Here is a 27719-nt window from a genome sequence, read left to right as displayed (position 1 = left end):
AACAGAAAGTTATAATACAACAGTACTGAAGTGAATTAACAATGCAGTATGTGTTCAAGAAATCAACAGTACACATTTATAAGAATCCTACAGTTTCCCATCAAACATATTATGATTATCTATAGAGGAGGAGGGATAAATGGAGTTAAGGATGGGAATAAAACAGATCGATCAAATATTACAGAAAGGGATGATGATAGCAGCCATCAAGCAATAAAATTAACTCAGTCTAAGTCCTAGTATACCCGAAACAGAAGGAGGAAGGAGGGAGGGAGAGAAGAAGGGAAGAAAATGCACTCCCCCCCAAAAGAGTCAGCTGCATGATGTGTGAAATCCTAGCAAGTCAACCACTATTAACAATTACATGCCTATTACAATTTACCTATGCTCCGAATTAGTCTTAGCCTGGCTGTCTATGGCTTGGTATATGATAACACTTAACATAACTAATGGGCCCAATTATGTTCCTCTAGTAATGGACACAGAGTGGAAAAGAGTATTGGTGTGATCATTAATATACATCATTCCAAAGATATAAAAAAACTGAAGGAGATTATGGTTACTTTCCTAAGTTTATGACCAATTCTAGGTGTGATCCGTTAGTTAACTACCAATCATGTTTAGCTAAGGTTTATCTATACACTTATAGCATCTAGACAAAATATCCAGCATTATTATTTTTTGCTTAAAAGAAAATTTAAAAATATATATAGCTTCAAGTAATAGAAGAACCCAATAAACACTGATTGAAATCTGGAGGGATATAAACCGTGGCCTCTAGGCCAAATGTGGTCTACCACCTGTTTATGTAAACAAAGTCTTATCAGAACAAAGCCGTAGCCATTTGTTTACATGTTGTCTCTGGCTATTTAATGTACCATAGTGCAGAGTTGAAGAATTGCAACAAAGACCTTAGGATCTGGAAAGTCTAAAATTTTTACTATCCAGCCCTTTACAGATAAAAGTTTGCTAGACACTGATTTGAACAAACAGGACCTATTTTTTTCACATAAGAAGTCTGAAGTAGGCAGTTATTAGTATTGGTCCAGTGGTTTTATGATATTAGAGGAAGCATCTCAAACCCAAACATTTGTCTTTCTCTTTATATTTCTCTTAAGCCCATCTCCTCATGGGCGCAGAATGGCTGCTGCATTTCCAACCATCATGCTTTCCATTTAGGAAAAAGGAATAAGGGACATTGCTGGCCTCTCAGAACACAAAATCCTTTCTATACTTTCTATATAGCAGGCTTAAATTGATATTTCATTAGCCAGAAATGTACCTTTCTAACTGCAGGAAGTGTAAAAAAAGTGATCATCTAGTTTTTTCATCTCTATGGTGGAAATGGAAAAGCAAGAAGTGAGTTACAAATGGGTGTTGAATTAGCAATTAATTAAATTAAACCCCATGCTTGAAATGTCAAAGTCACATCATGCTTCACTTCAAATACCATGCTTTTAATGTATAGACCTCCTACACACCAGGAAGGAGAAGTGGCTGTCTCACTTTACCAACCTAAAAAATTCTCTCCCAAATTAAAAATAAAACAAAAGTTAAAAATAAAACAAAACAAAACAAAAAAACCCCACATTTAAATGATACAACACTAAAGTCAGATCACAACACAGCGACTCCAGGTGTACCTGACCTAGTCACAGGAACTTTTTAAAAGCAGAGTTTTTTTCTCCAGCTGGTCACAGAAGACAAGGCAGAGTCAAAGCTTGAGAAAAGTTGTTGTGCTTGTGCTGTGCTGGAGAGGGAAAGAACCAAGGATATCGAGGATTTCAGGCAGCCTCATGCTGAGAGCAGCCCCTTCTTGACAACCAGCAAAAAACAGGAGCGTCAGTCTTGCAGCTCTAGGGAACTAAGATCACCAACTACATTAGGAACTTCGAAGCGGACTTTTCTCGAGAGTCACCAGATAACTCAGTGCAATTAACTTCAGGGCCCATGAAACCCCCAGCAGAGAAACCAGCCATACTCTACCTTTTGCCCTACATAGCTCATAAACAGGTGTTTTTTGAACCCCTGAACTTGTGGTAATTTGTTGTACAACAATAGAAAATGAAAACTGTACTATAACTATTGTTAGGGATGGAACTGAAACCTTTGGGAATAATGATGGGTGCAACCACATTAGTTTATTTGCAAAACGGAAATGGAATAAAAGAAAAGTTGACTTTTTGGACCACTATCAGAGGTGGCTGTACCAGCTCTAAGACCAGGAACATATCATGGTAGCCCCAAGCTTACACCAAGACAATCTGTTCACAAGAGGATAGAAAGGATTAGTGGAAAATTCCAGGCTGCTGCAAATCAGGTTAAAATTTAATTTTCTAGTACACTGGATTTGTAATACTTAACTCGATTAAAAGATAGAGAAAAGGAGAAGTAGGAGAAAATATTTGCATTTTTAAGCAAACACGATCTCTCTTTCTCATTCTCTCTTTGTCTCAAAACAAAAAACCAAACCACACAAACAAACAAACAAAATCTTATTTCCCTGGACACTGCATAGCAAGAATTCCGCCATTTCTTCAGGAGGTCACATTATGTGTGACAATGACACTGAGTAGAACAAATGCACCCGTTATCATCAAAACAAGCAATTCCATTGAATCTCAAAACCATAGTTCCCTAAATTAAGACCTTGTTCTCTAATCTTTAAAATCAGTTTAATGGCTGCTATTGATTTGTAGTTTTGGATTATTGATGGCATATTCAAATTCTATCTTTGTTTTTTGTAGAAGTATTAGCAGTATAAAGACCTTAATATTTTAAAATATTATATAAATTAAGTAAATATGAAACAGCATTGCTAGTTATAAAATAAAAGTTTCTAGATAGATATTCATGGTGAGGTAAAAGTATTAATTCAAGAAGAATTCTCATTGAAATATTTTTCAAATCATAAGTCGTAAATGAATATGCATTCATTATTTGTGGAATAATATGTAATTTTCCATTAATGACAGAAAAACAATTTATCCTCAGTGAACATTATGCAATAAGCATGTCTCCTGTTGCATCTGTCAGATACTGCACAATTAGCCAGACGCTGGGTAAAAGAGAGATTTTTAAAACCCAAAATGCACTGATGGTATTCTGAAATAATAAAGAGCGTTAGATCTAAATCCATTAAATAAATGTAAAAATGCTTCACAAATGATGGAAATAGTCATAACGGGGTTGTGCTATTGAATATTCTTTCTCAAATTACTATCTGATTTACCACGTAAAATGACATGTTGGAAATTACAAGTTACTTTATCAAGCAAATTGGTCTCAAAATTGTTCTAAAGTTGGTATGAATTATTTCCCTGGCTTCAAAGACACAAAAATCTGAGGCAGAAATGACTTGTGCAACCACACTTGTTTTACGGGTTATGCAGTATCATATATGAAATTATCACCTCATCTTGTGAGCTATGCTGTTACATTTTACAGATGGTAGAGTGAGAGAAAGATACTGCTTAAGTCACATTACCATTTCTTCTGATGTAGTACCATTATGGATGATTGCCTCACACACAACCAGACAGTTTTCAAAAGTCGAATAAAGACAATAATTTTGCTAACATAAATCATACTTCTTTATACTCTAAGTCAAGCCCAGTCTTATGGGTATTTTCTAAGAGTCTGATTCCTTATTTTTCAGTGAACAGGTATCTGCTATGGGGCCACAGGTTATGAACAAAAATTCTGATTGCCGAGTGATCTATTTTCCGTGGCATCCTTAACCTGAACAGACTGATGCTTACTGGAGATATCTTAGATGTTATAAAATCATAATGGACCTTGATCCAAATATTACAAACATCAAGTTTAACTCTGGAAGTTCCCTGTTATCTTGAAATCATAATTTTGCTGATCCCCTCCATGTGTGGGTCTTATCACCTGATCTCCCCTGCTGGTCTCTGACTTCAGAGTTGCCCATTCCCAAGACCCACCCATCTCTGTCAGAGACACTACAAAGGTGACGTACCATGCTGTGGGCATTTTACCCCTTCCTTCTATCCTACATAAAAACCAACTTTTCATATTCCCTTTCTTTGAATCTTTTCTGAGTCATTAGCATGTGATCAGATAGTATGAATAAAACAATAAAGAAATGATCATGGGTTAACGTGTGACTGTCCCAGGAACCAAGGTGTGTGTTAATAGGAGCTTATGTTATAAAAAACAAACAAACAAAAAAAAAAAACAAATAAAAACTAAGACCTCTTCAAGATAAGAGATTACAGTTGGATGAATGAATGAATGAATGAATGAATGAATGAATGAACAAACGAACAAATGAATAAGATACCCTAGTGTGAACGATTATCACTCTGGGACCTTCCAGCAGACATTTTAAGAGACACCAAACCTTTGAACACCATTCACATCACACCAACCGTGCGCTCATCCAAGCAGAGAGCCACTGAAATCAAAATGAAAGCGTTCAACATAACACACCGTTCACATGTGCTGTTTACACACTAAACTATGGTTTTGCTCCTATCTTTAAGGATATGCTATATTTCCAGGTGGCTGTTTTTCATAAGGATGTCTTCATCTTTTCCCCAAATTTCTCAGATGTTTGCTTCACATAAAGATAACTACCGACAACTCCAAAAGGAGTAAAGCAGGTAGAACAAAGTGATGTTTTCAATGTCAGGTTGTAGGGGATTTAGAAAGAAGATTGGTCCCCATATAGGCATTGCTTTTCTGGCATCATGTAGTCCTCATCATAGGAAATCCACATCGTTCCATCTTCACTCATCCTTCTCAGGGATTTTATTTATACTTTCCTCCCTACAGACAGCACTCGTATTTATTTTATTAAAATTTCTATGAACTGTTTCTTTTTCATCTGCTTAGAAAATTAAGGAAAATTTATTAGCTGATTCTATGTAAATTGCTTTAGTTCAGTTTTCATTGAGGATAAATTTGTTTTGAATATCTGTTATGACAATTATATACAGCTACATTTTCAACCCTAATGCATTTTTAATAACTTCCTTCGGCAGCTAGTGATTTGAATTTCAAATTTCTTTCTACCAAGAAGTAAAAAAAAAGTATATACCATTTTATAGCAGTTTCATATAAGAATTGATTTATGCAGCAAGATCTCTCTCACAGTAAACATATCAAATGTCTAAATGGGACCATTAATACTCATAAGCTTTACAATACGTATGTTCCAGACAGAGCATAGCACAAAGTTAAAAGTTGGCAAAGAAATAATTCTGTCCTTAGCTATTTTTCATAAGTCCCTCACTAAGGTTGGACACATTTCACTCATCTGATTATTTAATTTATTGCTATTGAGGACTATAGCAGATTTTAGGGTGTATCAAAATAACTGACCAATAACAAGTTTAAAGTACTTAATAATTAATAAATACAACAACTGGGGAAATCCACACTAGTCTATTTTAAGCTTATCTTGAAAATGAAGATTTTTTTTTTCCAATTCTGGGGATCCAAGATTTGAACTGACCATTAATTGCTCAAAGGAAAAAAAAAGATTTTAAATATATCAGCCTTTTTCATAAAGAGATCTTCCTTTATCTACCTGAGCACCAGAGGGAGCTGAGAAATTTACAGCTTTCTCAAAAAAAGGATTCATGATTCTACAAATGGAAGAAGCCATGGGAAGTGATGGTTCACTCTTTGATTTTACAGAAGCGAAAGTATATATATGTCGGGATAAAAATATTTTGCCTTGATGGCTGGTTGTTTAGGGCCAGGACAAATTAATGCCATCTGACCTCTCGGGTGGCGTCCTCACAGGGAGGGGCAGCCTTCAGGGAAGAGCAGGTCACACAGCCTCTGAGGTCCTGTCTTCTCTCCTCTTCCCCTTTTCAAATGCCAGCATTTTTCATGGTTTTCTTTTTGGTAACATAAACAATTCTCTCTTTAGAATTGTTAAAACTTTCATTTGTGAAGTTCTAGTTAAGCAGTCTCAATAATTACTCTAAATTTTACTGTTTAGTATTTTAACATTTATTTCACTAGCATTTTCTTTTAAGTGCCACTTTTCGTAATTTTCTATCATTTTTTGGATTAGCAGGGGTTTTTTTCAGTCAAGTATCAACTTTTTTGATTTGTAACTCTTGATAAACTTAGAATTGAAATACCTGTAAAACACCCTGAATGTCCCCGTAAGGCCAGTACCAAAGTCCACGTCTTTTAGAGGAAAGAGTTTTATTTTGCACTGATCAAGCTTTCACAGAGAGGCATTAATATACACCCACCTTAACGTCACCATTCAGTAGATCTCCTGGGCTTCCGCACTACAGTCTGGCTGCGGTTCTAACTGTTGGATGAAAATATCTATCTAGATGTACCGTAAAGAAACCTAATCTAACATGCTGAGAATGCCTACTCTTCACCCCTGAAAACCTCTCCTCCGCACAGGGTCCCTGTCTCTGTGACGGCATGACCACTCATCTGTCACCCAGTCTGGAAAGACAGCAACTCCTACTCCTCTCTCTTCCATTTCTTGTACATCCGATCAGTGAAGGCTTGTGATTTTTACTCAAAGCTTGCTCTTCTAGTCTTTTCTATCTTCATGAATCACACCATCCTCTTCTGTTTGCTCAAACCCAAACTCAGGAATCTCCTTGAGTCCTACCGACCTTTCACTAACACCCCTCATCTAATCTCGAAGTACATCCTACCAGTGTTCACCAACCATATCCAAAATGCGTCCTTCCACCTCCAGCTCCAACACTAACATCTTCACCCAAGTCACCATCACATCTAACCTAGACTAAAAATGGCTAACATTTACTGCAATTTACTATATGTCAGGTAAGTAGTTACGTACTTAGCTACAAAATTTAATTCATTAATAACAGCTTGTTATATTTCATCTCATTATATACGTATAGTACTATTTTATTCCCTACAATAACACTTTTTGTGTTATAATCTGTTATATTATTATAATCTTAATCTGTCAGTGGAGGAAAATTAAGTACATGGAAATTAAGTAGCGTATGCAAGTACACCCAGCTCTTAAATATGGGAGCTCAATTCCAGAGCCTACAATCCTACCCACCATGTAATGTTGTTAAGATTTTTTTATTCCAGCTCTATTATTGAGATATTGGTATATAACATTATGCAAACTTAAGGTATACTATGCGATCTTTTGATACATGTGTACATTGTGAAATGATTACTAAAACAAAATTAGTTAGTATCTCCATCACCACTGGTTAGAGGGTAAAATGAATAAGTTCCAGAAATCTAATGTACGGCATGGTAACTATAGTTAATGATACTATATTATATGCTTGAAAGTTGATAAGAGAGTTGATCTTAAATGTTCTCATCACACACACACACAAGTGATTAAGATTCTTGATCTTTCTCAACAATCTATTTTCCAGGATGATTTTTTTCCTTCTTGAGGATTGTGCCTGAGTCATGAGTGTTCGAACAGCATCCAGCCAGCATCCACCACTGACCAGCAGGCTGGGGTTCTGATGAGGAATCTAGAGTATACAGTGTGCTTAGTCTTTCAGAATTTTACTCAAAAACTAAAACTCACATTTCACAACTTTGTAGTTTTTCATTAAATCAGGTTTAAAAATATTGCCATGATCATAACCATGATACAAAATACCAGTAAAACTTTAGACTTCATATAATTTTTCATATAATTAGCATAGGCACCACTGTGCTGTTTGTTCTTTGATACCCTATCTCAAACAGTGTTCAAAGGAGACATGTAACACATACTCATGAGAAAACCAAACTCCCATAAGCTGTAAGTGACTGGACAGGAACTTGAACTCGGATTCTCTGATAGCAAGTCTATATTAATATACAGAATATATAGAATCCCTCATAAAGAATTCCAATGCTAAGCCCTCAGATAGAGTTTCAAATAGAATATAAATGATGGCTAGATATTTGTGTAATAGAATTAGTACATGTTGTAGAAAAATCTATTTTTTTAAATAACCTTTATTTTTTAGAGCAGTTTTAGGTTCACAGCCCTATTCAGCAGAAGGTGCAGAGATGTCCCTATACCCCCTGCCTCCACACATGCACAGCCTCCCCCATTATCCACATCCCACAGCAGACTGGGACATTTGTTATAACTGATGAATCTACTTTGACACAACATAATCACCCACAGTCCATATTTTACAGTGAGGTTCACACTCGGTATAGTACATTCTACGCATTTGGACAAATGTCTAATGACATACATCCACCACGCTGCTGTTGTAAAGGACGTTTCACTGTCCTAAAACCCTCTGTGCTACATCTGTTTACCACTCCCACCCCCAACCCCTGGCAAACACTCTGTTTTTAATAAAAGGAGGAATTAGACAACATATCACATAAAATAAACTCCACAAAATCATCACATAATTCACGGTAACTTACTCTATATTACCAACCATGAGGAATTAGAGTCTTTACAGAGCTTTATCGAGGCCTTTCGTCAACGAACAATCATACCGTTTCACAATTCTGAGTTCTGACCATGAATTCTCCACGTAATTATCAAATACTTCACTGCGTTTTGATGTTATCACCAAAGACCACTTTAGGCGGCATATTTAACATCACTCTAGGGTTATTTCCTACACACTTTTAATCCTTAGTAAATTGATACTTCATTCACAGAATGTATGGCCACATCCTACACGTCAGCATATTTGATGAGCCTTTCTTGTTAAAGCTATAAACAGCAACTACTACGCACATTAGCAGAGCCTTTAACACGGCTAACACCAGCCTCCAAAGTTTTATCTCCTCAGTATTGCCCACAGTTTAAATCAAAGTAACAAACGCACAATTAACCTGAACGGAGGGAAAATGTCTGCTCAGCACGTTGGGAAATGATGTGGTTGAATTATGAGTCATCTCATTTCGCAAAGTAGCAATAAAAATGAGTCTTTCATTTTGCCGAGGTACCACTGGCATTTACAGCAGATGATTAAAAGAAAGGGGAAAAATAACTTTTGCATTTTATCAGAACAGGGACATTTTATACTGGTCATGCAATTTTGCCCGCAGATTTCATCTATCAAAAGAAATGTCTCCACGAGTTGTTGCCAAGGGTCCACTTATTCCCTAGCGATTCCGAACTCTGTGACTTACCTTATGAAAGTTTCTGAAATACGCTGCCTTTTCATCAGGAAATTTTTCTAGCCTTCTGGGTCCTTTACTAGAAGCCTTCTTGAAAACCAACCAGCATCGTCTGAAAATCTGAAAGCAAATGAAGGAATCTGATTATCTATCTTTTCACATGAGTTTTGTAATGCCAGGAATTTATTCAATTAATCCACTGGAAAGAATTTTTTCTTTTAATGTACTTACAAAGAGAACAGTTTTTAAGTCCTAACCAGGTTATTCATTAAAATTACAGTGAATTTAAAAAACATAATATTTAATATAAAAATGACTTTTTTGTGAAAAGATTTTATGTTATGAGGTTTTCAATGTGCTAGCTTCATCAATGGTCTTTAATCTGATTAGATCACCTGGTGTCAATACCATATAAAATATTTATCTCAGCATGCCAGTGACAGGGTGATTCTCTGTTTTCCATGATAATGCAGTCACAATTTATAAGATCAAGCACTTTCATAATGCTCAATTTTCTCTCTTTCAAAAATCACCACATTTAAAAATTAACTTGTCTTGTAGGATTAATTTACTTTAAAAGACCAAATATTCATTTTTAATTTAGAAAACAGGAAGATATGTGTTTTTATAATGGAAACATCTGTCTTACCCTTTCATATTTTACAGTAACATTTGTTAAAAGCTTATTATATGCAATACATCTAAACATTTACATACATATTTAACCCTCATACCTACTACATGAGGTAGTTTATCTCCATTTTAGGATTTAGTGACCGTGGCAGGATTTGAACACCTCTGTCTGAACACACATCTCTTCAGCTTTGGTAAAAAAGCAGCACCACTAATTCCACACACACATGCCATCATTCCTGAACTCTGCCCTTGTTTATAGGACTAATTAATGTCGGACCTTGAGCTTGTCAGCTGATGTCCCCTCTGTCACCCTCCCTACCCAGGTACTTAAGGCAAAGTAATAAAACGAGTCTCCTTTCAGTAATTGGAGAGGTCTAGAAATGCAAAGTGGCCACAATTTTAAATTTCAACATTTAGCACAGTTTTGCTGGAGTATATATTGTCTATAGCCATAAACAAATGCACCGAGGGAAAACTCAGGAGACCTTGATTGTTGTATTTCTCTTCTATTTCTTTAGTCAAACTGCAAAATTGCTATACTGTATTCCTTCCTCCCTTCCTCCCTTCCATCCTTCTTTCCTCCCTCCCTCCCTCTTTTTTTTCTTTCTTTGTTTCTTTCTTTGTTTCTTTCTTTGTTTCTTTCTTTGTTTCTTTGTTTCTTTGTTTCTTTCTTTCTTTCTTTCTTTCTTTCTTTCTTTCTTTCTTTCTTTCTAATACTGGCCAGATAATATAATTTATTTGGAGCGTTCATTGTTGGTTACTCACTAGAAGATAGTGTTTCCCATGTTAAAAGGCACTCTTAGAATAATTAACACAGAAGTCCTGTCATAAATACAGAATCAACAGAAACAATGCACACACTTTCACTTTACTCTTGCGACCTTTCTTAGCTTCTTCCTATTAGCTTCGAAAAGCATCTGAAGGATAACCCGGAGCTCTGGCTCAAGTCTGTGTGTTCTCCTCTCTTGCTGGAGTGAGATGTACCTCCTCTGTGATATGATTCCTAACCACACATCTGGAAATGAGGTGTTAAATTACCCCCCAGGTCTGCTGCTGTTCTTCCTACACACTTGTGTTTAGCACACTGTGTTCCAGTTAGTTATTTACTTGTTGGCCCCTTACTGATCTCCACCCCCATGGTAAAATATTATTAAAAAAACATTGTGAATGCTGATTATGATATAATATCAGCATATGGTTTGTTTGGCTTTAACTCAATTCTATGTGGGTTTATTTAGCGTTATAGATTCTGCTTTTTAAACTTTAAAAAGGTCTTTATATTTTAGGTAAATTTAAAGTAATAAATTTAGAAAACACAAACATAAGAAAAGGTGGTTTGGTACAGTGGAAATTGAATAAAGCTTTGTGTTAGTTTGCAAATTTGGGAGTTCCTTGGGTGAAATCTGAAACTGGCCCCTTTCCATAGAGGGCAAGGAGATACCCAAGACTGAGGCAGGCCACCCCAGGTTGGTAGGCAGCAAGTTTAATGAGCAAGGGAGCTCACATACAAGACATGTCTTGGGCAGCCACAAGACAAATACATCTCAGCAACCCCTGCCCCCACCATCAAATCTTAAAAATTCGTAGAGAAGCCTTAGAGGGGTTTAGTCACACATTCAGTCCAGAGGATCTCAACAACACATCACTCTCTCAAGACCGTGTGTTTGAAATGGCTCTGCCTACAGGCAGGGTGGGTGGAAGGCATCCTCCAAGGATGGGGTAGGGTGAGGTCCAGCTCTCAGATCAACTGGTGATAATAACGTCCTCACAATGACCTCACCCAATGTTTTAGAATCCAACAGATGGGTTTACATCATGGTTTTGCCATTTACTAGCTGTGTAACCTTAGACAAATTATTTAACGTCTCATGGAGAAGGGTACCTCATGGGACAGAGGGAAGAGTCACCAAGATGGGCCCACACCTAGTGCACAGTAGGATCTGTACATGGTCAGCTCCTCTCTCAGTCTCCTTTAATTTGCAAAGTAGGTGCAATTTGCCGAAGTCATATGTAAGGACACTTTTTTTTATTAATGACACATAATTCTAACAAAATTCAGATCCAGAATATTCAGATCCAAATATTCTGCAGCCAGAACAATTAAACCACCATACAAGGATTTTTAAAAGTAAAAATGAATATATTGATGATCTCTGAAACTTGGACTATGGACCAGGAAGACTGGACTTGGAATTCCAGCTCTGCCCCTTGTGAGAGCCATGTAACACGGGGCAGGTCACTGAACCCTCTGAGCATATATCCTTCTCTTAGCTTGTGGGAAAATAATGCCTGTATCATAGGATTGTTGTGACAGTGAATGGAAATAAAATATACAAAGCTCATGCCTCTGTAAGGCTACAGAGGAGTCATGAACTAACAGACAGTGGTACAATCCAAAATAGATAAAATACTCTTAGAAATAGACTTTGCTCAGAATATCCATTGCCATTGTGGATATTTACATATGTTGTAAAAATCATTGCTTGTACCAGTATATTTTTAAAGGTTTCAAATAATTCTAACAATTATGGGAATTGTTATATACACAATTAACAAACCGTCTAAATACTGTGTTGAATGCGAGTGAGTTACTGTTAATTTCACAATGGTTTGGATATTCTTAACCAATATGGCTATTTACATTTATTAACACACAGCTGAAAAAAATAGAAAAAAAAAACGCATCAGTTTACTCTCTTTCTAAAATTACTCCTTCCACAATACAGTGTGAATTAATGAGTCATTTCAGTCATTAGTATAAATCCCACACATTTGTATTGGAATTGAGGGTATTCTATTGTAATGCCTAGAATACAGAAAATAGTGTTTTAACCAAAGCATCTTGATTTTCAGTGCACATTCTGCTGTTTTAAATGTCTTGCCTTGCAGGAGTTATTTTAACTTCTCTAAGATCTAACTTCTTTTTCTATAAATTCAGATCAATATACTTCATGAAGTTGCTATTTGAGGATTTAATAAGAGAGCTCACAGAAAGTATCCAGAATATGTGTTTGAAGCATACCCCTTACACTATTATCTGAAACTCTTGGGTTTTGAACACTGCTATGGATTAAACTGTGCCCCTCCTAAATTCTCATGTTGGATTTCTCAACCCCCAGTGTGATGGTATTTGGAGATGGGGCCTCTGGGATATAATTAGGTTTAGATGAGGTCATGAGGGTGGGGCCCTCAGGATGGAATAAGCGATCCTGTAAGAAGAAACCCTACAGAGCCTGCTCTCTCTCTCTCTCCCTGTGCTCCCACACACACACAAGAAGTCACGTGAGCACACAGTGAGCTGGTGGCCATCTAAAAGATGGGAAGCGGACTCTCCCAAGAACTTGACCATGCTGGCACCTTGATTTTGGACTTCAAACTTCCGGAACTATAAGAAAATAAATGTCTGTTGTTTAAGCCACTTAGCTTATGGTATTTTGTAATGGCAGGCCAACCTGACCAAGACAGAAACTTCTAGATTTGTTATTAGCAGAAGTGGTGATGGTTGATAGTGGATGCAGTTGCAGTAGCAGTAATATTGTAGAAGTGAATAAATTACATGAATCAGAGTAGAAATTTGAGGGACTGGAGCAGATAAATAAAAGTATCATTTGCAAAGTGGGATGTATATAGATTTTCAATATTTATCTCCTATTTATTAATGGATTTAGAAGCCTAGTTAAAGTAGAAAAACTCTCTTTGAAGAGAGACCAGATCCCTGATAATATGGTTTTGGTTCATTCCTACAGAAGAATGCTTTCCCCTATACGCTTTGCACTTTATTGCTCATAGCTCAGGAGCCATGATGATGTCAAATGAAGCCTTATAATACTCATGGAAACACAGAAACACATTCACTGACCGTAATACCCATCTTGTGTGACTACAGTTATTTTCTATTAAAATGTCAAAATGAGTTAAATATAAGTTGGAAAGCATAAGTGTTTCCACTTTGGCGCTCAGTATTACTATGGAATAAATCCAATAATTTATAATAAAGAAAAAAGAGTGGGTATTTTCATTAATACAACTATTTGCTATTATATTAAGAGAGGCAACCACTTAAAGATAAATATTATTGTTGAAGACTTAATTTAATAGACTGTTTACCAAGCAGAAAGCCCTTAAATTATTAGTTTCTTATTTTGGAATAATGTTAGATTTATAAAACAGTTCCAAAAGTGGTACAGAGAGTTCCTACATAGATTTTACCCAGCTACCCCTAATATTAACATTCTAAATAACCATGGTACATTTTTCAAAACTAAGAAATCAACATGGATAAAATACTACTACCGAAAGTGAAGAGTCTATTTAAAAATCACCAGCATTTCCACCAATATCTTATTCTGTTTGGGGATCCAATCCAGGACACCACATTGCATTTAGCTGTCCTGTCTCCCTAGACCCCTCTGATCTTTGATCTTTTTTTTTGCTGTTCATGATCTCAACAGTTTTGAGACTACCGACGAGGTATTTTTCAGTGTGAAAATTACTACACAAAAATCTCACTTAAAATGGGAGCCAGGAGGCCAGAACAGGGAGCCCTCACTCACTACCACTCTTGGTCAGTTACAGACCTCACAGGAGGAGATGTACCACCTGGCAAGTCCAATACTGCTTCACCACTCCAACAGGAGGAAGGAACATTTCCTTCCTTGCCTGGCAACTCAGCCCATGAAAAACTGTCATCACCCTGGACCCTCCTCGTCTTCCTCCGGCAGACTTTTGTTCAAAACAACCCCTGCCAACTTCGTCCTTTTTCTTTATAAAGTAATGTCCCTTTCCTTTGCTGTTGGACCTGCCTGTGGCTTTCGCTATAGCTTGTTTATCCTGACTTGCAAATCTTCTCCTATTCCCAAATAAACTCATTTTCTGGTAAAAATAACTGGCTGTCTTACTTTTAAAGTGGACAGGGACATATCCACAGATCTGTACCTGTGGTCAAACTGAATAAAAGGTCTCTTTTAATATAAAGTCAAAGGCCAGAAGGGGGAGCTCTGACACCCTACCACTCAACAAGAAACACCTTGCATTCCCAGTAGGGAAATGCCTCTACTCTACTACCCCAGCAGAGGAAAGGAAGGTTTTCTCCTTGCCTGGCAACAGCCCAGCCAGCGAGAGATGTAACAACTCAGCCAATAAAGACCCACTCTAGTCTGAACTCTCAGTTTACTCCAATGGACTTGTTTATCATAACAGCCCCTCCCATAGCCCCTTTTCCTCTATGAACTAGGTGTTTCTCTCCTTTGTTCTCTGGACCTGCCTGTGACTCAGGATAGTTTGCTTCTCTCAAATTGCAATTCCTCTGCTTTTCCCAAATAAACCAATTTTGCTGGTAAAATAACTGACTGTTTCACTTTCATGGTCAACAGTAAGAAATTTCTCAATTTATGTTTGTCTCAGTAAGTTACTTTTGATATTTCAAAAGTCGAATGAAAATCTCACAGTAAAGAGATTAAAACAAATAGTTTATTAGGAAAAATAAATGCATCATAGCTATTTGGACTAGTTATATTTTGATTAGAGATCTAGTTGAATTTTTAAACTTAAAAAGTAGTGAGGGAATAATTTAATACATGCTAATAAAGGCAGAGGTTTTTCATTTTATTTTCTTGTTCGATGCAGATTTTCAAAATGTTTTGCTCTGTCATCAGAATAAATAATAAAAAGGGCCCTGGTGCTGAGACTTTGCAAGTATCATTCCGTGTCAATGTGAAGTCAAATTCAGCATGAATCAGCATTCTGAAAACAACCTTCATACTAGCAGCATAAATAAGTAGAAGCATGAGGAAATCACTTCTTTGTTACTGTTCATCAAACGGGATTTTAATAGTGTACTATGTTCTGCTCTAGACCCTAGAAGTGATGCCTTATATAATAAGTATGTTGGAGAAATTCCAAGGAGGAGCAGCAGAAACAACTGCTTGAGCCCAGGAAATCACTCCTCTGAGAGAAAAAAAATATATAAAGGAGTAGGTTTTATTTTGCTTATAAATGAAAGATAAGAATTCTTCAAGTCCATGAAAAAGAATCACATAAATGAAATTAGGTACCTTATTTTTATTTTTGTCCCACGAGACAAAATAAATAAATGCCCTTCATTAAGCAGTATGTGGGAGGGGATGGTGCAGTCTCTTCTGCCTGGTTCTTCAAGGGCATCTAAAGATGCAGGGACCATTTGGCTGGTTAGCAACAGAACTTATTGCTTTCAAGAAGATGCATTTTCCTCCTGTTCTGTCCCTTAGCTGATGACACTCTTGCCTGTCCCCATCATGGCTCGGGAAGATGCTTTATTCTCTCCTGAGGGATTGACTGATTTCACCTTCTCTGTCAGAGTTATCTTCCAAACATGCCAGTTATCTCACCAAACAGGTTCCTGGGTACTCTTCTGGTTTTTCTTCTAGAAAATTCCATGTTGTTGCCAGGACTCCAGAAATCCCCACAATCCCCAGATGTTCCACGGCCTCAGCTTTCTACTGCATTAGCCAGCCGGCCAGCTTGCCATAATTACGTACCCTTTTAATTCCTTTCTATCCGATGGAAACCCTTACGTCATAGCAATCTCTTTTCCTTAGTGCTTTCTCTTTTCAAGGTGATTTTACGTCTTTTCTCCATTTCGAACTCACTGTGAAGAAAATGGTGATTTCTTGGCTTTAATTCATAGCCATAGCTATGTTATTTAGCTAGGACTCTTTCAGAAGCTCTACCTTAACCAAAAGTCGGATATAATGGACCTTTTCCATCATGTTGACCTAATGAACTCTCCACCTCAAAGAGGATTTGAGCAGAAACTTGGGAGAATTTCTGACTGTAGGAACTGTTCAACCTGAGCATCCACTGCACTAAAGGAAGTCACAAAAACTTCATCTCTGGAAATTTTAAAGCATATAGAAGTAAGTGGCATGTCTGGGAGTGGCTTATATTTGCATTCCCTTCTGAAAGTAGGACACTATATGAATGATAACTTGGGATATAGGACTCAAGTATTTATTTATAACTTGTATTGGATGAACAAATAAGCAAAGCCCATCCAGGAATAGTTACTGCAGGCTTATGTAATGAGCAAGTGCATTGTCCTGGGTCTTTGTCCTCCCACAAAATACGTACGGTACTAGTGAAAGGCACACTTTGCTTTTGTAAAAAGTAATTACTACACAGCCTAATGCTGTGATGCACTGATGAATTCTGCTTTAGCTATCATTTCAATCTAGACATGAACTTTGGTATCTTTCGATTTAATTGCTGTTAAATATACACCAATACCAGAATCACTCCCATCCATTCATTCAAAAAATACTGGAGAGCTTTATGTTCTGGGGATACAGTCATAAAAATAAATAAATACGTAAATAAATAAAGTAAGTGATAACAACCACCGAATTTCTATCCTTATAGAAACAAAGTTCCTGCTTCAGGGAACTTCCATCCCAATGGACAGATAGGTGACAGCAGATAAGTAAGGACATTTGTAAGTCACCTTTTCAACAGCGCTAAGTGCTGTGGAGGGAATCATAGCACAGGGATGGTGAGCTGCCCATTCAGTCCTAGAGGAAGGGAAAGGAGTGACAGGGACATCTAGGGACAGAGCGCATCAGTCAGAGGGAACTGCAAGCACAAATCCCAGATGTGGGAGCTTGCCTGAGCTACTCCAGGAACTGCAGGAAGGCTGGTATGGAGGGCAGTGAACCAGAGGCCAGTAGGAGATCAGAGCAGAAAGATACGGGAGAGCACCAGGTAAGTAAGCATCTTGGCTTTGAGACTACAAGCAGATTCAGAACGCGAAGCTGTAGCAACTCTTTAGTGGGTTAAGGTAGACATTCTTTTTTTTTTTTAAGATTTTTATTTATTTCACAGAGAGAAAGAGAGAGAGAGAGAGAAAGAATGACAGCAGCAGAGGGATAGGGAGAAGCAGGGTGCCCACTGAGCAGGGAGCCTGATGTGGGACTCGATCCCAGGACCCCGGGATCACAACCTGAGCTGAAGGCAGATGCTTAATACCTGAGCCACCCAAGCGCCCTAAGGTAGACATTCTTAAGTAAACTGAAACCTAAGCAATTGAGGATTCTTAGATTAAGCAAAAGTTACAAATGAAAACAATTTTTAAAAATAACTGTATAGGGCCAAGACTATGCCAGACCAGTTGGGTGACTAGGTATTTCAGATTGACTTCTATTAAATGCCAAGATTTTTTAAGGCTTGCAGCTATCATTGCAACATCTATATTCTGTGGCTTCCGTTTACCAAAAATGGGAGTGCAGACTGCTAGACCAATATATCCATTGTGGGTCCTCCTCTGGACACACCTACATTAGTCTGCTGAGTTCTCTGAAAAAAATGCAATGGCTCTCTGATAAATGTAAAACCCAAAATGTTTTTCTTTTCCTGGGTATTTATTGGAAATACTTAAGAGTATAAGAGATATGGGGGGAAAAAATCAAACAAACAAGCCAAGGGAAACTATAAAGGTGTTACAAGGGGCACCAAACAGTCCACAGTGTAAGAAGGCAGAAAGGCAGAGTATATTGCTGGGGAGGTGGAATGTATATGGATTTTCTTGAATATTCCACAGTCTAAATACTTTTTTTAAAATCTAATAATTTACTTTAGCAGAAAACTAATACCACATAAGGTATAAGAATCCCTGTCACTAGTTCAAGGGTTTTAAATGTTCTAAAAATATGTTTACTGTCCATTTCTGTTTTACGTTTAATTTGTAACTGAAAAAAGCAGAGGCAGAGGTGAGACCTTGAGGACACAGGCGCACTGTCATTTTGTGTATGGCTGCCCATTTCTATTTATACATACGTGCATATGTACTTATATTTGATTTTTAAAATTCCAGTTTATGCATGTATATAAATAATACACATAAATATATATGCATCCTTCCCTGTGTAAACACACCTATTTATAAATCACAGGACCAAAAAATTAAAAACTCTCCTTTCTCATTGCGGCATAATTTAAGCTCATCTTTATGAGAAAGTTCTCACCAATTCTGTTAGGGAAGAGCTCCGCATCATTCGCATTGTCTGATGCAATGTATCAACACTGCTGTATTAACATTGAAATGATGTTTAAAGAGCAATATCCAAATCTCAATTTTTCTCATTTCATGTAGTTGCAATGACCAAGAACGAATGTGTTAGTTTTTTCTGTTTCTATTATTTTGTTTCCACTTTATTGTAATTGTCCCAAAATACAATCATGAAATTCAAAAGGGCGAAGTATGATTCCCCAGTTCTCACCAGTGGCAATCTGTGAGGAGGCCAAGTGTTTTCTGTTCTTTGCCTGAATGCATATAGTTCTGTTGACTGTGTTTGTCTACCAGGCCATTGAGGAAATACCGGGAGAGAATACACACACGGTTTATTGTCCCAGCCAGACATGAAATGCTTCACTGCAGTAACAAGTTTTAGGTTGAGAGTGTGAAATTGCCATCATTATCATGAGAATGAAAGTGAGTTGTATATCAGACCTACTGGGCACTACCCTGAGCAGGTGGCAGTTTTGGGAAACAATCATAGCGCTGGAAGGATTCTCACAATGATACTGTCAGCTCCCCGCTTTCAGACAGCCCAACACTGTTATGACGGAGAACAAAAATCCTTTCCCTTTGCTCCAGATCGCCAGGAAAGAGCCATGTGTTCTGAGTTTAGGTCCTCCAAAATCAGATTATTCTTTGGCTCTCTGTCAAACGTGTGCTTTTTGAAATTCATGGTATTTTACTTTCCTCACTCAGCTGTACAGGGGGAATTCAATAATCAGTGAACTTGGTATTCCATGAACAACCAGTTTCTTTTTATTTTATGGATCCAGTTAGGACAGGGTTCAATCATGCCAAGAGTTTCGGGATCACAGTTTTTAACTGATACTTTGACCAGTAAGTATGAGTCAAACGTCCAAATCAAAGCTAAACATATTTCCTCTTCATTTTACTTCTCCTCCTGGGTTTCTTATTTCCTCCCTTTGTTAAGCATATTTTAGTCATACACAAGCTTCAAATCTTGGTGTTGCTATTGACTTCCTTTCCTTTACCTAAACCATCCCCAAATCTATGGGCAAAACCGAGAAGAGAGATGTCCCTGTGATACTGTGAGAATGACTTGAATTGAGGGGGGGGAAAAACACATTTAGGAAAGAAATAAAGACTAAAAATAAAAATTGGAGAGGTCCTTAAAAATCAGAAGGAGCTTTCTTTTTTTTTTTTTTTCTAATGGTTTGAATTCAATTTAGTTAACATATACTGTATTACTAGTTTCAGGGATAGGATTTAGTGATTCATCAGTTGCATATAACACCCAGTGCTCCTTATATCAAGTGCCCTCCTTAATGCCCATCACCCAGTTACCCCATTTCCCCACCCACCACCCCTCCAGCAACCCTCAGTTTGTTTCCTAGAGTTCAGTCTCTTTACCTCACTCTCTATTTTCATTCTATTTTATTTTTCCTCCCCTCCTCTGTGTTAATCTGTTTTGTTTCTTAAATTCCACATATGAGTGAAATCATATGGTATTTGTCTTTCTCTGACTGACTAATCTCACTTAGCATAATACCCTCTAGTTCCATTAGAGGGAGATTTCATTTGCTGCGGCAGAAAATGGGAGTCAACGATCAGTTTATTAGGGGAGCGATATTATGGAAATAATATTTAAAGAATACTTGACCAGCAGCAGGGTTAACAATGACTATGACGATACAAAAATGCCCTCAGGTAATTAGTACATTCCCACCAGAGAAAGAGATTAGAACTCAGCCAAGGTTGAAGACGACAGTGGGGACAAAAAAAAAGAGCCTGAGATGAAAAACATCACAGGGGAAATTTACAGCTTTTTTGGTGATGGATTAAAGCTACGTCTAAATTTTCATACCTTCATGGCTAAATGAATGGTGGCATTACGCAATTGTCAGAAAACTTGAGAAATGACTGTAGTGGTAGGTTTACTGAGTTTGATAGGCTATTTAAACGTTTACATTATGAAAACTGCTCTTGACAAAGTTATAAACTGCAGCTTTCCTGTAAAATGGACGCTTTCCAGTCTACCTCTTATTAACTATATCCTCCTCGTGAAAACATTATCTTTTTCAGTTTCTTGATACAAATTTTCACACTCATCCAATGTTGATTCCTCACCTGCTACTCAACATTTAGTGCTTTTTTGCTTTAAAGCTATAAAGTTTACTATATTTAAAATATCAAATCACCAAACATGTTTCCATTACTTCTGTTTCAAGCTGGTTTATCAAGTTGGCTTAACTCTACATACCTTTTGAATTTCTTGAATGAAATTATCAACCTAAAATAGAATCATTCATTGCCCCTAATAATCCACTGCTCTTTACATGTAATGATCATATTCAGGTGTTGGTCTCAAATAAGGGACTTACACTATGATTTTGACTGATGTGAGTTTCTGGTAATAAACCTGATTATAACTAAGGTTACTGGTCTTATTTCAGTAGGCCATAAAAAGATGACAGATTTGATAATTAATTTAAGGAATTACTAAAAATATTAATTATAGGTAAAGTTTTGTAATGATCTAAAAGAAATTGTAGTGCTTATAGTCACTAGTCATCTGTAGTCACTAAAACTAAATTCTCTTTTTTAATGTATGTACTGCATACCATATCTTAAAGTTACTGTGCATCCTTCCAAAGACTTTAACATATTTAATACACTTTTATGGCTGCATTAGCAATATCAGTTAATCTTCAATTTTTAAATTTTGCATCAATACTATAAAACATCATGTATAACCCATACAAAATCTAGTTTTCACTTCCAATTATACGACTGCGCTTTATTCATGTTGATATGCTGTATTTTTTTCTCCTTTTTGCTTGTTGATTTGTAGGAATTTAAAAATATTTTTTAATTTTAAGTCCTTGATCAGGTAGATGAGGTGGAAACACATTTTGTAGCTTGACTTTTCACTTTTTTGTAGTTTAATTTTTCATGCAAAAGTTTTTAATTTTAACATAGTCAAATTTGTCAATGATTTCCTTTACAGCAGTATGTTTATGACTTCTGTTTATTAATAGAAGTGCATAATCCACTTACATTTATGTGGTTACCGATACACCTGAATTTTTTACCATCTCATTTATTTGTTTCCCGCTTTAGTATTTTACTCTTTTCCTACTTTGTAATGGATTAGTGAAATTTCTTAGAGTGCCTCCCCTTTTTCCTTTAGCAGCCTTGGAAACTCTTTTCATCCCACGCTATACAAATATCCACTTAGTTGACAAATATATTTACTCACTCATGCATAACATCTCTCCCTTACTTTTCATCTTCTTTACCAAAAACTAATAGGATCTCACTTTAAGAAGTACTGTTCTAGTAGCCTCCCATCTGATCCCTGCCTTCCCATTGTTTTGTTTCACTACAACTTATAGACTATTGCACAGTAAATGTCTTAAAGCGCAGCTCTGGCCATATATCTCTTTGGACCAAAAAACAAACAAACAACAAACCTTTCAATGCTTCACCATTGCCCACTGCTTATAAAAGAAATCTTGAATTCTGAAGCTTGCCATTCAAGAACCTTCATGAACTAATCACAAAGTCTAATGAAACAAATTCTTGTCAATTCTCCCAATAAATCCTCTCCTTAAGGATGCCTGGGTGGCTCAGTCTGTTGAGCATCTGCTTTCAGTGTGGGTTGTGATCCTGGGGGTCCTGGGATTGAGCCCTGCATTGGGCTCCCTGCTCAGTGGGGAGTCTGCTTCTCCCTCTCCCTCTGCCTCCTCCCCCCTGCTCATTACTCTGTCTCTGCCTCTCTCTCAAATAAATAAATAAAATATTTTTTTTAAAAAATCCTCTCCTTAAACTGCATTGGTTTACTCATTACCCCCTTGAATATATTTGCTTTTGTTTCTTTGTTTCCATCATATCTTTATCTGATAATCCCCTTATTTTTCAATTCACGCTCTTTAGAATCCTATCTTGTCTTACTTCTCTCATGGAGCTTTTTTTAGATCAAACCAGTGAAAATGGATGTCTCTTTACCTGTTTTCCTTTAAAATTTGTTCTTTGCTGTCTTTTGAAAAACTAATCTCCCTTACTGGATTATAATCTCCTTCAGGGAAGAAGCCATGCCTTATATATCACGGCATTCCTTTTTGATCCCTAAATTCATTCATAACAAAGTGACTACTTAAAATTGTTGGATTAATAAACCAATACCTTATATGTATACACAGTAGTCCCCCTTATCCCTGGTTTTGCTTTTTGTGCTTTGAGTTACCCAACTAACATATCATCAGGAGGTCAATAGTAGCCTAAGCTACGTCACCATGCCTACATCATTCACCTGACTTCAGCTCAACATGTAGGCATTCTATCAACTCACCTCATCACAAGAAGAAGGGTGAGTATAGTACGATAAGGTAGTTTGAGAAAGACCACATTCATATAATTTTTATTATAGTGTACTGTTATAATTGCTGTATTTCATTAATAGTTATTGTTGTTAATCTCTTACTGTGCCCCTTTATAAATTAAACTTCATCGCCGGAAAAAATTGAATATACACGGGGTTAGATACTATCTGTGGTTTTGGAATCCACTGGGGGTCTTGGAATGTATCCCCCATGGGTCAGGGGGACTACTACAATCTTTTACAATTTCCAAGCTGGGCACTTACTCTAAACCACACATTGGTTGAAACAGTTAAAACGTTATTAGCTCATTTCATCCACAAAACAATGCTTTTTGGCTCTATCATTACACTGTTACACAAGACGGACGCACAGAAATGTTAAAAAGAAAAAAGACACTAACAGATACAGAACTACATTCTGATAATCTAGCTTCAGAGCCTGTATTTGTAATGACTACATTACCTCCTCATACATCATGTCTTTTGAGTCTTAAGCAAGGTATCAATGTATTGATTTTAAAGATAGGAAAACTTACACCAAGATAGGAAGACAGGTTGAATTTCTCCAGGGATGAAAGCGTGGGCCTGACAGGGAGTTGGTGGGGGATGCTAAAAACAAAGAAAAGGGCTAAATAGAGGTGCTATACGTTTGTCTGTTTCTGGGTTTTTGGGGTTTTTTTTAAGTTACCTATGTGTGGGAAATACCTCTTTCTCAGTCTTGCCTCAGACACCCCTTCCCATTTGTTTTTTGTTCACCTAAATCACAGAGAAACATATCCTAAGTATCTATAGGAAAGTCTTGATTCTTAAGAACTGAAAACCAGACAGTGAACCAGAATCACCCATTTATTCTGATACACTGAAAATTTCAACACAGTTGCAACATTGCAAGTCTGAAAACTCAGTAGACAGAAGAGACCAAAATAGAAAAGAAAAAGAGGGTTTGCACCTTGACTCCCCTCCCTCTGAAACCTCAGGAACCTAAGGTCAGTACTGGGTTTATTGGTGACTAAACCCACAAAGAGATCTTTTATCCATGGGCTTAGTTATAAATAAATTCTTGCCCCAAACAGATCCCAAACAGGGCCCCCACAGTACCCTTTGAACAAGCTTTGTATCCTTTCATTTTAAGTACACAAATCTTGTGCAGTAATAAGTGATTTTTTAAAAAAAGTCAGGAGTAAAAGAAATGTCAATATCTAAGCTAAATGGTATTTGTGAGCATGGGCCCTAATCCCCACTCAGTAGCAAAACAGAAGCTTCTTACCTCCTAGCAGGAGAAAGACTTGAAAGCTCCAGGAGTTCCAAAGGCAGAGAAGAACTAGCTTAGACGGTGACTGCTTTCAAAAGTCTAAAGCTCCCTTGAAATGCACTGTCTCCAGCAAAAGTTTTTACTCAGGAAGAAAGTTAATTTCTTTGCAAAAAGTACACAGTGTTTCTTACTCACTTCACACGTTTTCTATCATTTCCCCCAACTTAAATGTACTGGGTTCTGTTTAGAGCTACATAATTCCATTTGGGTGCTTTGTTGTAGCATTATTTTAATGTGATGGTTTAGCCTGACCTTTTCTCTTGGGTCAGCATTCTGGGCACTGTTACTCTCAGGTAGCAAGGGCAATCTTTCCTTTGAATAATAATAAATAACATCTTAGTTCTTACTATGGTCTCCACTGTTCTGAAGGATTTATAAATGTTAGCATAGTTTAAACCGCACCCAAACCCAATGAGGTAGGCAATACAGTTAACCCTCCTTACAGAATGGGACGCTTAGGCAGAAAAGTGAAGTACTTACTTTCACTTACTCAAAGTTTGGCACAATACGAAATTACGGCGATAGTTCGCCACATTGGTTTCCTACCTCTGCTGTCTCTCTAAACGATTCTGTACACTGTCATCAGATCTCGATTTCATGACACATTTGAGGGATTCTGTTGGCATACAGGTAAATTCTAACTATATAAGGCTAGCATCCAAAGCCTCCCACAAAATCCCTACCCTAGCTTCTCTCCCAATCCCCGTTCTTTTTATTCAAACCAAACCCTCTATGGACTCACATTGACTTGCCAACATTTTTTTTATAAAGCTTTATTAAGGTATCACTAACAAAAATTGTATACATGGAAGGTGTACAACTTTATGTTTGATCATTTCACAACTTTATTGTGAAATGATCACCACAATCCAGATAATTAATATATCCATCACCTCACAGTGATCATTTTCTTCCTCTATTTTGTTGTTGTTGTGAAAACACTTAAGATCTACTGTCTTAGCAAATTTCAAGTATACAGTACAGTATCCTTAACTATAGTCACTATTCTGTACATTCAAAACTTTTCTTTGTGCTTTCTGGATATTCTGACAGCTGGACAACTGGTAATTTTTTCCTATGAATGTAATACTTAGTTTTCAAGGAAGGAAATTTTGGGTAGATCAACCTTATCTGCTCATCATAATGCCTTGGCTTCAAATTACAAAAATATGACCCATCATTCCCATGTTCTAAAAGTCTGATCCACAGATAAATCTGCATTCATAACAATGTTATGTGCATAACGTATATGTTGCAGAATTGCTGATGGGGGCAAAATATTTGGAAGTAATACCAATACCCATTGATAAGGAAATTGTTAAGGTATGATACATCTACACGCTAGAATAAGAAAGCTTTCTAGGTACTGATGTGAAAATATCTGTAGGTATACATTTTGTATGAGAAGCAAAAAATTAAAAATATAAGCCATATTTTGTTGGATCTCCGTAAGAAACACTAGAACTACAAAGAAGAACTTTAAAAATTGGTTTCTACTACAGGACTGAGCAGTATGGTCTACCATGATAAGGGTAGAAGAGAAGTTTCCCAATTTATAAATTATGCATCAGTAATATTCCTTACCTATCTGGCAAGGAATATTAAAATGTGACCAAAAAGTGTTTTATGCTTCAGAGAGATATTTTTGCCCTTAAAAGAAAATTTAGGGGCACCTGGGTGGCTCAGTCGGTTAAGTATCTGCCTTCAGCTCAGGTCATGATCCCGGGGTCCTGGGATCAAGCCCCGCATTGGGCTTCCTGCTCAGCGGGGAGTCTGCTTCTCCCTCTCTCTCTGCACCCCCCACTCCTGTGTGCTTGCTCTCTTTCTCTCAAATAAATACATAAAATCCTTTAAAAAATGAAAATTTATATGGACAGCCATTAAAGATTTGTAGTCACATTTGTATTTTAGAATGGTTCACTCTGCCAGTAGAGTGTAGAGTAGTTTGATGAGGAAAAGCCTGAGGCAGGGTGAACCTTCAGCTCTCTTTGCTTCTAGTAACAATTGATACACATTAAACTTTGAGTGTCAAGCACTCTCTCACTTAAGGCTCACACCAACACTGTAGAGTGGCTACTCTTGTTATTTCCATTTTACAAATGATGCAACTGAGGCTCAAGGAAAACTGTCCACTAGCCTAGCAGGACCAAGGACAGCATCTGCATGGGAGAGCTGTGGGTGTGGGCGCAGAAGGAAGGAGGGGTAGGGTTGACATTTAAAGGAAATGGAGAGATGGGATTCTGAGGAAGACATTCAGAAAGGCAACAGAACAACTAGAGAGTGAAGCATTCCAGTGATTAAGAGTAGGAATACAAAGAATGACCAGAAAGGAACAAATGAATTATCTAGGATGCAGATTTTAACTATTCCTAAGGGAGAAAGTTAAAGACAATGTGTAGCCTGCTTAAAAGAAATGACACTAAAAATGGGACACCAGGTCCCTCGTGGTCTCTGTCGCAATCTAGATGCCTTAGGACTTGCTATACGGCTTCTGTTTCTCCTCACTCTTTCCGTATTTATCTTTCATGTAGGTTCTCATATATCAAAATAACACTTCCATTCTCAAAATGCATTTTTCTGACTAAGAAGATACATGGGAAAAGAGACTACTCACCTAGTATTTCAATAAAATAATGATAGCCCTGTAACTTTACGGTATTTTTCATATGTCACAATCATAAAACATCAAATTGAACATGACACTTTTATTTTAAAATCTCTGCTTAGATACAAGTCCTTCTTTAAAATCCTTCAATCATGCCTTTGGAAAAAATAGTAATATGGAAAGCTTTCTAAGGAGCTTATTTTTACTAGAAGCCATATCTCTGATACATCTTGGACACGTTGGACTATACTGTCAATACACTTTTAAGACATACTGCTGTAAAAATCATATAAAAGCAGAGAGAATCTCCTCTGCAAAAGAGATTTTATCGGCATCTTGGCCAGGTAATATTGATGCTATCTTTGAAATATATTTACAAGATAGAGGTCATAAAATATTCCTTGTTCAAAAACATAAAATCAGGGGTAGAAGTTTCCATGTCTGTGTAAAATTCACTCTTCTATACACAAAGGAATAATCCAGCTCTTCCCAACAGGTGTTACTATAGTAAGTGCTCAATAATTAGTTGGCTGCATAGATTCCTAACTGCAGTTCAATGAGCAAAGTACTCGATAGATGGCACTGTGCTAGAGGCTGGAAAATACGACAAGGAGTCAATCCTGACTTGAAGGAACTTGCAGCCTAGTGGGGCAGACCAGCACACAAAAAAATAAAT

General features: G+C 37.1%; 1 protein-coding gene across 2 annotated transcripts in view; it reads right to left on the bottom strand.

The window, feature by feature from the left end:
• The window catches only part of DOK6 (docking protein 6), a 368631-nt gene that overhangs the window by 245793 nt on the left and 95119 nt on the right, over positions 1–27719 (bottom strand). For both annotated transcript variants that reach the window (XM_002915925.4, XM_034642822.1), the window contains exon 2: positions 9115–9222. In XM_002915925.4, the coding sequence (XP_002915971.1) occupies positions 9115–9222 (108 nt within the window). The remainder of the gene's footprint in view (positions 1–9114; positions 9223–27719) is intronic.

Source organism: Ailuropoda melanoleuca, chromosome 14 (genome assembly GCF_002007445.2).
Source record: "Ailuropoda melanoleuca isolate Jingjing chromosome 14, ASM200744v2, whole genome shotgun sequence".
Lineage (NCBI taxonomy): Eukaryota > Metazoa > Chordata > Mammalia > Carnivora > Ursidae > Ailuropoda > Ailuropoda melanoleuca.
This window is presented reverse-complemented; position numbering and strand designations above follow the sequence as displayed.